This window comes from Neofelis nebulosa, chromosome 2 (genome assembly GCF_028018385.1).
Source record: "Neofelis nebulosa isolate mNeoNeb1 chromosome 2, mNeoNeb1.pri, whole genome shotgun sequence".
Taxonomy (NCBI): Eukaryota; Metazoa; Chordata; class Mammalia; order Carnivora; family Felidae; genus Neofelis; species Neofelis nebulosa.
In genome coordinates, this window is record NC_080783.1 from 90,099,699 (window position 1) to 90,116,403 (window position 16,705).

The 16,705-nt window shown below is 33.2% G+C and overlaps 1 protein-coding gene across 4 annotated transcripts in view; it reads left to right on the plus strand.

The window, feature by feature from the left end:
• LRP1B (LDL receptor related protein 1B) overlaps positions 1-16,705 on the plus strand; it is a 1,890,044-nt gene that overhangs the window by 1,359,978 nt on the left and 513,361 nt on the right. For all 4 annotated transcript variants that reach the window (XM_058715412.1, XM_058715410.1, XM_058715409.1 and 1 more), the window contains exons 33-35: positions 861-1,005; positions 5,426-5,547; positions 7,015-7,146. In XM_058715412.1, the coding sequence (XP_058571395.1) occupies positions 861-1,005; positions 5,426-5,547; positions 7,015-7,146 (399 nt within the window). The remainder of the gene's footprint in view (positions 1-860; positions 1,006-5,425; positions 5,548-7,014; positions 7,147-16,705) is intronic.

The following is a 16,705-nucleotide window of genomic DNA, read 5'->3' on the forward strand; positions in this document are numbered from 1 at the left end:
CCTGCTTGGGATCCTCTGTCTCCCTGTCTCTCTGCTCCTCCCCTGCTCATCCTGTCTCTTTCTCAAAATAAATAAACTGAAAAATAATTTTTTTTTAATTTAATTAATCTCTGAATCTTAGAGTCTTCATCTATAAAATGAGAATGGTAATAGTTTCTTTATAGTTTCTCTATGATAATTTGAAATAAAATAATAATAAATCTATCATCTTCACCAGCATGCTAGCTTCCTTAGGGTTGGGACTATTTTTTTTTTTTAATCTATGGAACATTACAGAGTGTCTACTACCAAAAAACATTCAATACGTGTCCTCAACACATACACTGAACAGTTTACATTATTAACATTTTGAAGAAAGGGTCATAAGTTGTGCAAAAAAATAAAAGAGTTATGAAGAGTTATGAAGAATTCAGTAATGAGGAGTACAAATTATTAACAGCTTACATACTGTAAACAAAAATAGGACAATATTTTCTTATAATTGCCTGGATATTTGGTTGGATTTTGCCATTTATTTACAGATGTTGTAGAGCACTAATGTGATCATGTGTACATATGTAAATAATGTAGTCTGTATTCTATATTAATTTGAAAATGCTTTTATTTATAGTCTATATTTTACGAAAAAGAAAAGTTAAAGGCAAGAATCTCTAATTGGAGAGGAAGGAGGAAAATTTAAACAAATATCATTGTGGTTTGTATTTTTAAAAGAATAAAAGAGATTTTATTTTTTTCTCCTTAGACACAGAGCTTGGGAATGTAACAAAAGAAATCAGAAAGTATTATACTTTACTGGCTGTTTATTATTATTTAATAAGATGATTATCTTTTTCATAGAAAAAATCTTTTCATTTTTATAGATAAGAAACTGTGGTGGGCAGACCAAAACTTAGCTCAGCTGGGAACCTGCAGCAAAAGGGATGGAAGAAACCCCACAGTCCTACGAAATAAGACTTCTGGGGTTGTTCATATGAAAGTGTACGATAAAGAAGCACAGCAAGGCAAGTCACACTGTAATGAATTTGTGCCACCTTTTGAATATATAATGTTCTCTCTTTTCATATTATTTTCTCAATTCAACAATTGAAAGGTTTGTATTTTTGCTTCTAGTGAAAAAAAAAAGTGGGGGTGGGTGGGTGGGAGGCAAATGCTGCTTAATACTACACAAGAAATTCCTTTGACATCAGGTATATAATGAGCTTTCAAAACATTAGCAGAGCCACCCAAGGAATCTTAATTTGTCAGGTCTTCAAAGAAGTCTTATCGAGTTCTTGATTTCAAAATATTAGAATAAGAAAAAATCCCAGCAAAATATATGGAGTATATAATTAAGCCCAGAACCTGAATGAACCAGGGGACTTCAAATGGACTATGTCAACGTAAGAATTTCACATCCAAAAAGCACTGCATTGTTTGGCTCTAAGCATTTTACTTTTTTGTTTTTGCTTGTCCAAATGGTGTGCAGTGAAATGGAGTGAGAGAACTAACAGATGGTTTACATAGGTGGACTTGTCACATTGCCCGAATGGCAATTAGATTAGAGATGCCAGCCAGGACAGCCCCACACCTGCTAGTCCTTTCTTAGTTTTTGTTTCATGACCCATGACATTTAGCAGCACTTGTTTTCTAGCAAGAACATTTTTCTGTATTATACTTCCTTACCTCAGTCTCTGCCATGAGACCCTTAGCTTCATATACTTTTCTTCTTAGTAAAAACATTTCAAGAAAATGTAAAGGGATTTTTATCTAAAGAGTTGGACATATAGACCAAAACAGAGAATAGTATAGGTAGAAATAGTGAACCAAGGGGATCGCTGATTCTGAAGACCGGTAACAACCATCATTCAGGCAGAATTTATTGGTGATACCAATTGGGAGCCATACCTGCATATCCAGAGACAAAAAGAAGACCAGATTTATGGTTGCCTTCCCTGTACAAAATCATGGGCAAATTTTGGTCTGAAATCCTTCCTGAAATTTCCTGGAAAAAATTTAAAAGAATTGCTTTAGAATAAAAAATAACGATGAAGTGATTACTGGGCTCCTTTCATGGTTCAGAAGATACCAATACCGAAACCCTTATGCATAAAACTGTATTTCCTCTCTGATATATTTTGAAATCACTGTCTATAATAATGAACAGGAGTGTTTTCACCAGTAATTTTGTAATGGAAGATTTCTGTATCAAAATAAATAATTTTACTGGCACACAAGTCATGGGGAATATATTATATAATTGAGAATAAAACGCTGGTACTCAGTAAATAAAATATTGTGACATTTTTGTGGATTTCAATGTGATATATTTCCAAAGAATAAAAACTTAAAATACTATGATAAATGTTAGTTCATAGTCTATACTTAATGAGATTATACCCAAAAACGCATTAGAAAATACAACAGAGGGACAGATACGTTATTTCTAAAAAGGATATTTTAAAAAATATATATTCATTTTTTTATCAAAATGTGAACAAACACATTGTTTGAAATTGTATATTAGTTTAATATATAGAGTATTCCTAGATACAATCCCAATAAAGTTTATTGGAGGAAAAATTTATTATGTTTCCTCACTTTTTTGCTCATGTACATAAATCGTTGTCTCGTAAGAGTTTAATCCTACAAGTAGAGTTGGCATTTTATGCATCGTGAAAGTATTACTAAATTGACAAGGACCTGCAGTACTTAGAAATTAATGGTGTAATATGACTAAGCTTAAAATTCAGTGAGAATACTATTTTTACTGAAAAAATATGCTGATAAAAGCATCTGTATTAAAGAGAATCCCATTAACAGAATCACGGCAGGTACCTTAAAAGCTTCATTACTATGAAATATGAGCAATTTAGGATTATTTAAGGTTAACATTACTACTTCTTTGGATTTCAAAGTACAATTAGCTACTTCATTTATCATTTTTGACACAGATCACTGGAGAGCTGGGACTTCTCGTTAGTCAAGTGGACTTTCTGACTCTACTAGAGAATTGGGGCATGAAGTTTGAACATCAGTATCATTGCAAAATATTAAGCCAAGCTAATATTTCTAATTTGCCAGATAATCACTACCAAAATTATTGTCTTTTAAAATCTAATATTTTCCTACATCAATTCTTTATTTAATAGGCAAAGATAAATACTGTAAATAATGATTCATTTCAATTATTTTTTTTCCTTTCTGTCCCCCTATTAGAGACCAAAATGATACATGAAATGCATGTTGTTGTACAACATAATTGTTAACATAGGCTAATTTTATTTTTTGTCAAAAATAAGTATGATACAATATGTATTGCTATTATTACAAATAGATTTAAAAATGCACAGTCCCAGAAGTTCCTTTTCCGTTATTTTTTCACATATTTTTATATCATCAAGGTTATAGAACTCTATATTTTTTGAAATTTTAATTCTCTTCCTGAATCTATTTTTTTAACTTCATTTCCTTGTTTCTCCTTCTCTCCACTTGGTGTTTCTTCAAACTTTATAGTTAAGGCATTTCTTGTCAATATTTTCTCAGTTTTTCAGTCTTTTGAAATAGTTGAAATAAATCTATAACAAAATGCCTAAGTCCATAGATTGGCGTTGCGTTAATATATGTTTATGGGCTTCCTATAATATAAAATATATTTAAGTTCAGTATAGATTACTGTAAGTCTATATAACTACAGATCAAGGTTAGTATAGATTGCTGTAAACTATGTAACTATGTGCTATATAACAGTAAATGTAACTGTCTCTTAAAGTAATCAGAGATCTGAAGTTTTATCTTCATATATAAGTATGTAAAAAGTCAGCTTGAGGAAAGGGGAAATAAATCAACTAATCTTCATTAGTTTATATAAGAGATAAAGGTAATCATTTCAAAAGTTCAGGGCAACTCAAATCCTAGTATGTGGCCCTATATAGGGTGGAGTTCGTCATTGACTGAACTGACAGCTATTGGAAATTAGGAGAGAATGTGGTAGATCTCCTGATGAGAAATCTCCCAAGTTGAGGGTATTTCACACTTCAAAAATGACAGAGCTCATGACAGCTTCGATTGAACAATTAAATCCCATCAGACTGTCTTGAATTCAGGAGATGAGAAATAATGAGCTGCATTGGTATTTTGAATTTTCCATAGAGCACTATTGATATATAGCTTTCATCATGCTTTGTAATTCTCAGTGGATTTACTGCACTTCGTATTAGAGCTTGAACATCCAGTAAATGGCATTGCATGTCCTAGAATAATAAAAATGTTGTAAAAATGGGATATTTAATGAACTTGCTGGGTAAGATTGTAAATTACTTAATGTCACGCTACCAGGTTTAATTAGCACATTGGGCCTAGTAAATTCAGTGGAACATCTTTCTAGAATGCCTACCTGTGATTACCTGACTAATATTTGTCATTGCTACTACACAGGAATAAGGAGAATTAATATGCCAATTAATTAGATGACTCTTGTGGGTATGTTTTAAATATATTTGGGGAGAATTATGTTCCTACGAATAGCAAAATTTATTTCCTTGCTTTTTAAATATATATATATATATATATATATATATATATATATATATATATATAATATACACACACATATATACATATATATATACACATACATATATGCGTATATGTACTTCCTTTCTTTTAGCAGCGTAGTCTTCAAATTGAGTTAGTAATATAATTTAACAGTGATTTATTTGACATATTTGGATAAAGTATTCCTGAAAATGAAGTAACTATAGAGTTGAAGTGAAATATAGTAGTCAAAAAAGAAAGATTTCCTAATTCCTGTGATCTTAATATATTGTAAAGGTCTATAACAGTATTCATGACAAACCAATTTCACTTGTTGTTCTGTAGCTGTGAATCTTCTCATGAATCATCATTTGCTTTGAAAAAATAGGTTTTAATTATTTATTTTTAAATCTATGTTTTGAGACATAATTGACATAGAGCATTGTACAAGTTTAAGATATATAAGGTGTTGATTTCATACATTTATATGTTGCAATATAATTACCACCTTAGTATTAGCTCCTAACTCTACCATATCACATAATTATCATTTCTTCTTCGTGATGGGAACAATTAAGATCTGGTCTCTCAGCAACTGTGAATTGTAATTAAAGTTTAATTGATACTATAAATTAATTATAGTATTGCTGTCTATAATCACTATGCCATGCATGAGATCTCCATTCACTTTTTTGGGAGGGCAGACTTCAACTATAACATGCCACTTCGAATTACTCAAGACACTCAAACATAATACTAACCAATATAAAACAGCTACATTTATAAATCAACAAAAGCATAAATATTTGTTCATATTATTGGTATTGAATGATACTCCAATTTTATTAAATTTTATATTTTATTTTTCTTGAATTTTATATTTCTTTTGCTTGTTTTCCTTCTATTCAGGCAGCAATTCTTGCCAACTAAATAATGGTGGATGTTCTCAGCTTTGTTTACCAACATCTGAAACTACAAGGACTTGCATGTGTACAGTGGGATATTATCTCCAAAAGAACCGAATGTCATGTCAAGGTATAAGGTCTTGAAAAATTTAATTCTGATGAATTTACTTTATCCATGCAGATTTGAGGCAACATGATGTAGTTAAAAAATAGAAAAAAAATATTAGCTTCTTTTTGGTTTCTGGTTTACTGCTCAGTCTCATATATGAAGGATTTTTAATGTACCTAAAGTATTTTAAGTATTACTATTCTTTAAAGCTTCATATCTTTTTTTTAGTTATTTCCAAGAAATACAGTTTATTGTCAAACTTTTAGCCAAACCCAGTAGAAGCTACCTTTAACTTGAATAGGCAAAGGTTGAAGTAAAAAGCGGTAATTGACCAGTTACAATTACCATCCAATCTGAATCCAGTTATGTTTACTTTCTTTTAACTATTTAAGAGAAAGTGCATAAAGGCTGTGAGGTCTCTGAATTTCTCAGCTGAGAGAGGAGAGCCCTGCCAAAGAACTGGCACCCAACAGACCCATCTTCCTATTTCTTGTTTCATGGATTCTGGCTCTAAGACTCAAAGAAATTTGGTTCTAGAATGATCTTTTTATTCAATGATCATAGCTTAATTTCATTTTTAAAAAGTTTCAGTCTTATATGAGGAATGTTTGTTAATGTTATCACATGCTTTCTTTTAAATAAAATATTTATATGGCACTTATGTACTAGGCACTGTTCTAAATACTTTAAACATATTAATTCACTTAATCCTTATACTAACCCTTGAGGTAGGTCTCTTATTATTGCCATTTTAGAGATGTGAAAACTGAAGCATAGTGAGATTAACTAGCTTGCCTGAGTCACACAGTTAGTAAGTAGTAAAGACCCATGTAAACCCAGGAATTCTAATTTTAATAAAAAAATATGTGTCAAAAACATGTTCTAGCATATTAGAAAAAGCCATAAACAGCATGCAGACTTCTGGTAGTCAGCTTTTATGTATGTTTATTTTAGGACATACTTTTGATGCTAGAATGGCAAGGTGTTAGTAAAAGTGAAGTACTTTTATATTTTTAGTGTTCAAAATGATTTAAAACTAACTTTATTAGAAAAGTAATAGTGATATAGTTACCTAAAATCATATATAAAATCAAAGTTTATTATCATATATAAACAACAAGGTAACTGGGCATTAGAAAAGAGGGGATGAATTTTGGTTGTGAGGTCAGGTGTGTTTTCAAGAATTACCTGCCTCTGTTTTTGTGAAAGTCTAGTTCCAGATCAGTAGTGTTGTCACTACCTAGGAACTTTTCAAAAATTTAAATGATTTCTCCTCTTCGATGGGGGCCTGGTAATCTGTGTTTTAACAAGTCCTCTAGGAGATTCTGATGCATACCCAAGTTTGAGAACCACTAATCTATCTATCTATCTTTCAACTAGTCAGAAGTGTAGTGTGCAATTTAAAAAAAAAAGTTAAAAATAATGCTAGTAGAATAATTTTAATTTTATATATTCATGTGGAGCTTTTTTTTTCTTTTTCCAATTTAGGTATAGAGTCATTTCTTATGTACTCTGTTCATGAAGGAATCAGGGGAATACCTCTGGAACCAAGTGACAAAATGGATGCATTGATGCCTATATCAGGAACTTCATTTGCTGTTGGAATAGATTTTCATGCAGGTAAATAGCTTTTTATTCATAATTTATATATGATGTTTTTACTTGATTTATTAAAGATGATGCAAATATAACCTTTCCCTCTGTACTCTGAGAGTCAAGATGAGGAACAAGAAAGTAGATTGGTAATGAATTTTTAAGCCAAATACAAATTGCTCTAAATATGTTTTCCTGAAAAAAAAATCAAGTAAAAATTTCCTAAAATAAAGCATTTGAGTTAAAAATACCTGAAAATGCCATGATTGACAATCGGTTGCTTCATTTTTATTTCTCTCCTTTCAAAATGACACCTTTACTTTTATTCAATTATAGATATGTATATATATAAAATATTTTGTTTGAGAATATACATAAACCATAATCTTATTTAAAATATTTCCAGAATGATTATCTATTCTAACATTTGTAGTAGAATATTAGATCCAAATAACAAGAAAACAATTATAAATTCTGTGACATTTAAATTACTTTTGAAGACGGTATGTATAATTTTGGAGTCAGATTTTATCCTTACCTTCTTATTTTAGCAAACAGTGAAAAAAAGCATATTGAACACTAACATTTTCTATGGCTTACATAAATGTGTGACTGGAAATTGATAGTAGACACTGTCCAATTTATTGAAGTAAACGTGTGTATGTGTGTGTGTATGTGTTTGTGTGTGCTAATTGCTAAATTCAGAGATAGTATAAGCATTAGATATGCTTTGGCATTTATACTCAGATTTTTTTTCTACACTTGTGGGTCCTACTTTATAAGAGCAAATATTTCTACCGCTCATCCAACTAAATCTTATGTTTCCCATATTAATGTTTTAGTTCTGAAGATGTACATGCATGTTTACAGTGTTGTTGTTTTTTTTTTGTAATTGTAAAGACAATTTTATCTAATTCTAAAAAAACAAGTAGTTCTTAGATTTATAATCTTAAAATCCTTAAGCATCAGCATGTGGGATTCTGGCTGTAAGCTTATTTTTTTTCCCTCAGCTCTAACACTTTGTTTAATCATGTGTTAATGAAATTCCTGGCTACCATTTAATGAGTTACTGAGGATCTTTACTTTCCTTAAGTAAATTATTTTGTACTCAACGTTTGGAATCATATAGAGGCACACTTTCTACATTTTTAAAAGGATGTTTCCTAAAAGGAAATTCAGACAAATATAGTATATTTTATTGAGCATTAATGTAAATTTTGCTAAGATGACAATGTGATTTTTGATCAAACCTTCATTATACTTGGAAGGTTCACTAACCTACCATGCATAATCTACCCAGTCTCTTAATTATAGGCATCTTATTCTTTAGAATTTTATCATATAGTATTTAGTAAATGCAAAAGTGCAAAATGAAGAAAACGTGAACTTCTTGAAAAGATGTTATGTACATGCATAATTTTTAGTAAGTACACATAATCCCTTGTTTTAACTGTTATCCTATATTTGATTCTTTTAAAGACTTCATAATGATTTTTGAAAGTATTTAAAACATTTCTGTAAGGAAAATATTGAAACATTTGGTGTAAATGTTCTGATTAGATCACTAGTAAATTTCTTTTTTCTTAAGGGTAGACTGATTATTTGTATAAGTTCGCTCTGAGGCTTTATATTGGCCCTGAAATGGTTAAGTTTCATATAATGTGCCACAACACAGCTAAACAAATATTTTTGTTTGCAGAGAATAGTACTCTCCCTGTTTCTAGATTTCCAATAATTTTTAATATCATAATAAACTTATTTTGCATCAGAGTAGTTTTTCATCAGAGTGTTCTTCATATCATACCTGCCATATTTTTAAATTAAATTTCTAGAAAGAAATCATTTTTAGAAAATCTATTTCTTCTAAATGTAAAAGGATATAGGCATATGGAATAGTCATATAAAATTAAAGTGTTCAAGAATGTATTAAAATCCCTATTGTTAATCAGAAAATAGCAGCGCAAAACTTGCTTTGAAATCTGAGGATTAGACAGACAGACACTCGGGGCAGGAAAACATAGAGTTGGAAGAGGCGAGACTTTTGCAACAGGCAACTAGAATTCTAATTCCAGTTCACCCTCTTTCTACTCTGTGAGGTTTGTAAGTTAGTTAATATATCTGAGGCTCAGTTTCTTCAGTGTATGGAGTGTGGGAATATTCAGATTAATGTATACAAATGTTTGACACAGTGCCTGACATATAAGGGAGCTAAGAAGATAGTAGTCATATCTAATAATAGAAAGTAATAAATTGTAGAAGTAAGCATATGTGGTTTATGTGTGTGTAATATATATATTTACAAACATGCCCTGGAAGCCATATTTAAACTTCTAATTAGCAATGTTTGTTTGTTTGTTTTTTTTTTCTGTTCTCTTGACTGATACTATACTTTCTGTCCAGTTATCTGCATAGAATAGTTGTTCCTTAACTTCTAGGGGAAAGAGTATATTAGTAAAATTCCTTAGTAAAGATGAACTCAATAATGATGATAATGAACATTATATAAAGTAGATAAATAAAGCTCAAAAAGTAATACCAGCTCTTTGAAGTCATTCAGTATAAACCTAGGAGGCCAGCAGACAGTGCTTAGATAAGGAACCAAGTAAAGCACTAATATTGATGATGGTAGTGGTGGTATTAAGAGCTTCCAACCACTTCTGCACATACCTTTTATGTTTCCATCTATTTCACAGTCTGATCCTTCACTAATTGTGTTTTAAGAAAATATATTAGGATCAGAGTAAGTGTCAGCAGCTTGATTTACGGTATCATTATAGACAGTATGTAAGCTCTGTGGCTTTGTTGTAGAGTGAAGTTACTCCAGGGAGGAAGGAAACAAAATGACGAATCGCTCCTGAGCAAAGTAGAGAAACCAGTTTTTGGTGCATCAACTTTTTTTTCCCCCACCAACGCAGTTATGTTTTACCTGATTATAAGTTCTTCCACTATTAGTTCTCTTTGCAGATATTCCATATTTTCTTCTTTCATTCATGGCACTCACATCTGTGACATAATCCCTACTTTAGGATCAATCAAAGATAAAGATGACAGAATGGAAGGGCATAGTTGCTCCTTATTCTAAACAACAAAAACAACAAAACAAACAAAAACCTCCCGTCATAATAAGTAGATGGTGTGAAGGAGAATCATTTCTTGAGTATAACCATCATAATTTATGTCATATTATTTTATTACCACAGTTTTACAGAGATAAATCCATTGTTCAAACCTGTACATTTTGTGAGGATTAACAGATCTGAATCCTGCTGGCTTTGAGTCCTAATGAATTACAGTTTCTGCAGTGAAAGGGTTTCTTTCACCAGAGGAAGCAATTCTGGGTACTATCCACAGAAGAAAGAACACCCTGTGGCTAGATTTAAAATGTTCAAAGCATTTTTTATCACTTCACTGGAAAAGTCCCATTCCACTGGAAAAAAAAAAAAAAAAAGCTTTGAAAGTCCTTGCCTACTGAGTGATATTCCTCCTGATGAATGAATATTGGATTTGATGCTTTAAAAGATATATTTTAGGGTCTCCTGGGTGGCTTCATTTGGTTGAGTGTCCAACTCTTGATTTCTGCTCAGGTCATGATCCCACAGTTCATGAGATCCAGCCCCGTATCAGTCTGTGTGCTGACAGTGCAGAGCCTGCTTGGGATTCTCTCCCTCCCTCTCTCTCTGCCCCTCCCCCACTCAAGCTCGCTCACTCTCTCTCTCTCTCTCTCTCTTTCTCTCTCTCGTTCTTTGACCTCTCTTTCTCTCTCTGAAAATAAATGGAGATACTTTAAAAAACATTAAGATATATTTTAGTTAGGAGAAAAACCTTCAAAACAAAGTCCATTGTTCCAGTTAGTAGTGTGGTGTTCAGTATGTAATGCTCTATTCAGCCTGCCCCTCTCCTGCTTTGAGAGTATTTATCCTTTTTTATAATGAACCCATACTAGGATATTACTTGAAGATAAAGATTATTTATCTGAAAATTTCAATCTTCTATTATTTTTTTCATCTTTTATATCTGTTCAACTTTTTGTCATCCAACTCAATATTAACACATGTTGGTTATGATCTAGTAGGTGTGAAACATCACAGCTAAGTTGCTGTAGTGGATAAAGATAAACAAGGAATAGCTTCTGAGGTAATACACATATGGATGATCTGTAGGGTTTTTTGTTTGTTTATTTTGTCTTTCAAGAGAGCATCAAAAGACTATTATTTGGATGTCATTGCTCGGCACTCCCTATGGAGAATATTTTAATGTTTTTTTTTACACCATGACATAGTGATGTAGCTATTAAGACAAAAGACACTGAAGGGACATGTCCTTATAACTTCTATTAAAACCCATGGAATGTATAACTTGAAGAATAATCCCTGATCTGAACTGTAGATCCTAATATAAACTATGGATATTCCAATTTAGGTTTATCAGCTGTAGCAAATGTACCACTCCAAATGAGATGCTGAAAGTTGGGGAGGCTGTGTATGTATTAAAGGAGAAAGCACGTGGGAGCTCTCCACTCAATTTGTCTGTGAATCTAAAACTGTTCTAACAAAGTCTATTTGAAAATTTAAGTGAAGGAAACTATATGACAAAATACCATTGCCACATTTACACATTTGAGTGTCAACTACTTACATGAAATAATCTCTCTGTAATCGTTCCACAACATTTGGATATATCTTTGACTGTTAGAACAAGAAGGAACATTTGCTACCAGGATGTAGCATTCCCTCAGGTTACAGATAAGGAACCTGGAACCCAGGGAGATCAAGAGGTTGTACGGTATGGAGGATCCTATTTCCAGTTCTTTACACTACGCCAGCCTGCACTTGTAACCAGTGAAACAAAATTTTGTTTAGACATTGTTGGCATTACTTGATAAACTTCATTGCACTTCTGCAAATTTGTGCCTGTAGAAGATTATATTTTATTTTGGTCATATGCTGAATCATTGACTCATGTGACCTTAAACCCATTTAATAATTGAAGCAGGTGACACTCAAGTGAGAGTCTCTTTTTCTTTCCCTGGAAGCTTAGAAAACAACTATTTACAAATTTTTTTTTTTTTAGTAACCATTTTGTCACCAACCAAGCCACAGAAGAATTTATAGAAAGAATTCTTTTTATGTCACTAACAGCAATAGCTTAAGAAATATAATACTGTTGCTTTGGGATATTTTTTCAATTTTATGAAAACCATTTCTGTGGCTACAAAGTGAATTTTTAGGACTGGTTCATTTCTTCTTGTTCTTGTGACAGTGAACCAATACTACTTTGTGTTGTCATTTCGAACTTGCTTCAAGACTGTATTTTCAAATCATGTGAAAGGTGTGTATGTATTTGTAGATGTTAAAGTCTGGTATATCTTTCAAGAGGGAAAGGAGTAACTACCACAAGAAAACAAAAACTTTTCAACACTGCCCGGGAGACGAATAACATAAACATACATAGAATAAGGAACTATAGGTTAAACAAATTATTGTGTATATCTCACAAATCATTTTTGGATAATTTCTAAACTCAAAATGTAAACAAATAAACAGCTTTCTTAGGCATCTGAATTATTCAATAGGTTACTGAAAACCAAAAGCCCAGAAGATGTACAATGATTGCTTGCTAAGATTAAGGCTTTCATCAACTTTCGTCTTACTGAGAGAATGGCTCAGGCAGTTAGCACTCCTCATGAAAGTAAAACCTGTCAACACCAGCTTCAGACTAATTCATGCAAAGCACGTCCATTCTGTATTTTGGTACCTCTCTTTTTTCCTCTCCTGAGTTAGTATATGCTGCTATATTTCTTTTTAGTGGCTAAGGATTCTTTTCAGCCAAGCTACACTCATATTTGATAGTCTAATATATTTCTGTACTCTTTTCCTTATCAACACTGAGTTAGCATGAAACCTATCCTCAAAAGGCCCTACTACACTAATTCACAGTAAATTATTAATAGCTGCTAAGAGATTTACAAGTTATCTTTCTAAGTGTGTTGGGGGAAAGCACAGTATTTTAACCCATACCATAAATACAACTAAAGCACCACTAAAAAATTGTGAAGAAAGTATTTTTATAGATAGGTCAGTCTTCTGGAGGTTTTCCAAATTACCCTGTCCTCTGACTTGTAGACAATAGATTGCCACCTGTTTATTCCCAGAAGCTCAGTCCTGGATATGGTAACAGGTCAAATGATAATGTAGAGGTCTCCTTTAGCTTAGGTACACTGATACCATTAGTGCTGTTAATGAAATGTGACCTTAAAAAAGTGTTTTAACCTTGAAAAAGTGTTTTCCCCCATTTTAAGAAAACCAATAATATATTAGTCTATTTTTCTTTTTGACACCCTTTCTTTTAAAAAAAAATAAAAGAGGTATGCTTCAGCTTCTAAGATTATTGATCATTAGTTTTTAATCAAGTAGACAATTTTCTAGTTAATAGAGAAAAATGGAAGTTATTTAATTGATTCTGGACTGGTCATAAACAGTGGATCTTTAATTCCTTTTTATCATTTTGCTTTTTTCTTCTCCAGGGACAATAAGCAGCAAGTGTAGTAAGTGGATTCTTTGGGGACTTTAGAAGAATAAAGAACTAATTATTTCCATGAATTCCTTACTACTTTTAGAACAAGGACTTGGCTGAAGTAGAAAGGCTAGAAATAGGGCTCCTGGGTGGCTCAGATGGTTGAGAGTTGACTTTGGCTCAGGTCATGATGTCACAGCTCACCTCGTGAGTTCCAGCCCTACATTGGTCTCTGTGCTGACAACTCAGAGCCTGGAGCCTGCTTTGGATTCTGTGTCTCCCTTTCCTCTGCCCCTTCCCTGTTTATTTCTCTCTCTCTCTCTCTCTCTCTCTCTCTCTCTCTCTCTCTCAAAAATAAATAAACATTAAAAAGAAAATTTTAAGAAGAAAGGCTAGAAATAAAATTAATCACCCAAACAGAGTTAGAAGTAGGAAGTTTGGAAGAGAAAAAAGATGAAAATAACATCAAAGAACCTCAATATTTATTGAACACTTACTATATTATAGGAATGTTGTTGGGAAACTTTTTGTATTTATGCCATTTAATTAATCAGAATAATCTGTTGAGGCAGGTGGAATGTTCATTGTAACAGTGAAGAAAGTGGGTCTGGGAATAAAATATTTGCAGAAGAGAGTTGGTTACTTTGAGATGCTGAAATGAAATTCTGCAATCAGGATTTGCCTTTGAGTTTTTGCCCTTAGTTTGACATAAATAATGAATCAAATAACCAGTAGTTAAGTAACCAACATTGGATCCCTAATAATTTCATAATGAGAATTTTATTTTTTTTTTATTTTTTTTATTTTATTTTTTTAATATATGAAATTTACTGTCAAATTGGTTCCCATACAACACCCAGTGCTCATCCCAAAAGGTGCCCTCCTCAATACCCATCACCCACCCTGCCCTCCCTCCCACCCCCCATCAACCCTCAGTTTGTTCTCAGTTTTTAACAGTCTCTTATGCTTTGGCTCTCTCCCACTCTAACCTCTTTTTTTTTTTTCCCTTCCCCTCCCCCATGGGTTTCTGTTACGTTTCTCAGGATCCACATAAGAGTGAAACCATATGGTATCTGTCTTTCTCTGTATGGCTTATTTCACTTAGCATCACACTCTCCAGTTCCATCCACGTTGCTACAAAAGGCCATATTTCATTCTTTCTCATTGCCACGTAGTATTCCATTGTGTATATAAACCACAATTTCTTTATCCATTCATCAGTTGATGGACATTTAGGCTCTTTCCATAATTTGGCGATTGTTGAGAGTGCTGCTATAAACATTGGGGTACAAGTGCCCCTATGCATCAGTACTCCTGTATCCCTTGGATAAATTCCTAGCAGTGCTATTGCTGGGTCATAGGGTAGGTCTATTTTTAATTTTCTGAGGAACCTCCACACTGCTTTCCAGAGCGGCTGCACCAATTTGCATTCCCACCAACAGTGCAAGAGGGTTCCCGTCTCTCCACATCCTCTCCAGCATCTATAGTCTCCTGATTTCTTCATTTTGGCCACTCTGACTGGCGTGAGGTGGTATCTGAGTGTGGTTTTGATTTGTATTTCCCTGATGAGGAGCGACGTTGAACATCTTTTCACGTGCCTGTTGGCCATCCGGATGTCTTCTTTAGAGAAGTGTCTATTCATGTTTTCTGCCCATTTCTTCACTGGGTTATTTGTTTTTCGGGTGTGGAGTTTGATGAGCTCTTTATAGATTTTGGATACTAGCCCTTTGTCCGATGTGTCATTTGCAAATATCTTTTCCCATTCCGTTGGTTGCCTTTTCGTTTTGTTGGTTGTTTCCTTTGCTGTGCAGAAGCTTTTTATCTTCATAAGGTCCCAGTAATTCACTTTTGCTTTTAATTCCCTTGCCTTTGGGGATGTGCCGAGTAAGAGATTGCTACGGCTAAGGTCAGAGAGGTCTTTTCCTGCTTTCTCCTCTAAGGTTTTGATGGTTTCCTGTCTCACATTCAGGTCCTTTATCCATTTTGAGTTTATTTTTGTGAATGGTGTGAGAAAGTGGTCTAGTTTCAACCTTCTGCATGTTGCTGTCCAGTTCTCCCAGCACCATTTGTTAAAGAGACTGTCTTTTTTCCATTGGATGTTCTTTCCTGCTTTGTCAAAGATGAGTTGGCCATACGTTTGTGGGTCTAGTTCTGGGGTTTCTATTCTATTCCATTGGTCTATGTGTCTGTTTTTATGCCAATACCATGCTGTCTTGATGATGACAGCTTTGTAGTAGAGGCTAAAGTCTGGGATTGTGATGCCTCCTGCTTTGGTCTTCTTCTTCAAAATTACTTTGGCTATTCGGGGCCTTTTGTGGTTCCATATGAATTTTAGGATTGCTTGTTCTAGTTTCGAGAAGAATGCTGGTGCAATTTTGATTGGGATTGCATTGAATGTGTAGATAGCTTTGGGTAGTATTGACATTTTGACAATATTTATTCTTCCAATCCATGAGCAGGGAATGTCTTTCCATTTCTTTATATCTTCTTCAATTACCTGCATAAGCTTTCTATAGTTTTCAGCATACAAATCTTTTACATCTTTGGTTAGATTTATTCCTAGGTATTTTATGCTTCTTGGTGCAATTGTGAATGGGATCAGTTTCTTTATTTGTCTTTCTGTTGCTTCATTGTTCGTGTATAAGAATGCAACTGATTTCTGTACATTGATTTTGTATCCGGCAACTTTGCTGAATTCATGTATCAGTTCTAGCAGACTTTTGGTGGAGTCTATCGGATTTTCCATGTATAATATCATGTCATCTGCAAAAAGCGAAAGCTTGACTTCATCTTTGCCAATTTGGATGCCTTTGATTTCCTTTTGTTGTCTGATTGCTGATGCTAGAACTTCCAGCACTATATTAAACAGCAGCGGTGAGAGTGGGCATCCCTGTCGTGTTCCTGATCTCAGGGGAAAAGCTCTCAGTTTTTCCCCATTGAGGATGATGTTAGCTGTGGGCTTTTCATAAATGGCTTTTATGATCTTTAAGTATGTTCCTTCTATCCCGACTTTCTCCAGGGTTTTTATTAAGAAAGGGTGCTGGATTTTGTCAAAGGCCTTTTCTGCATCGAT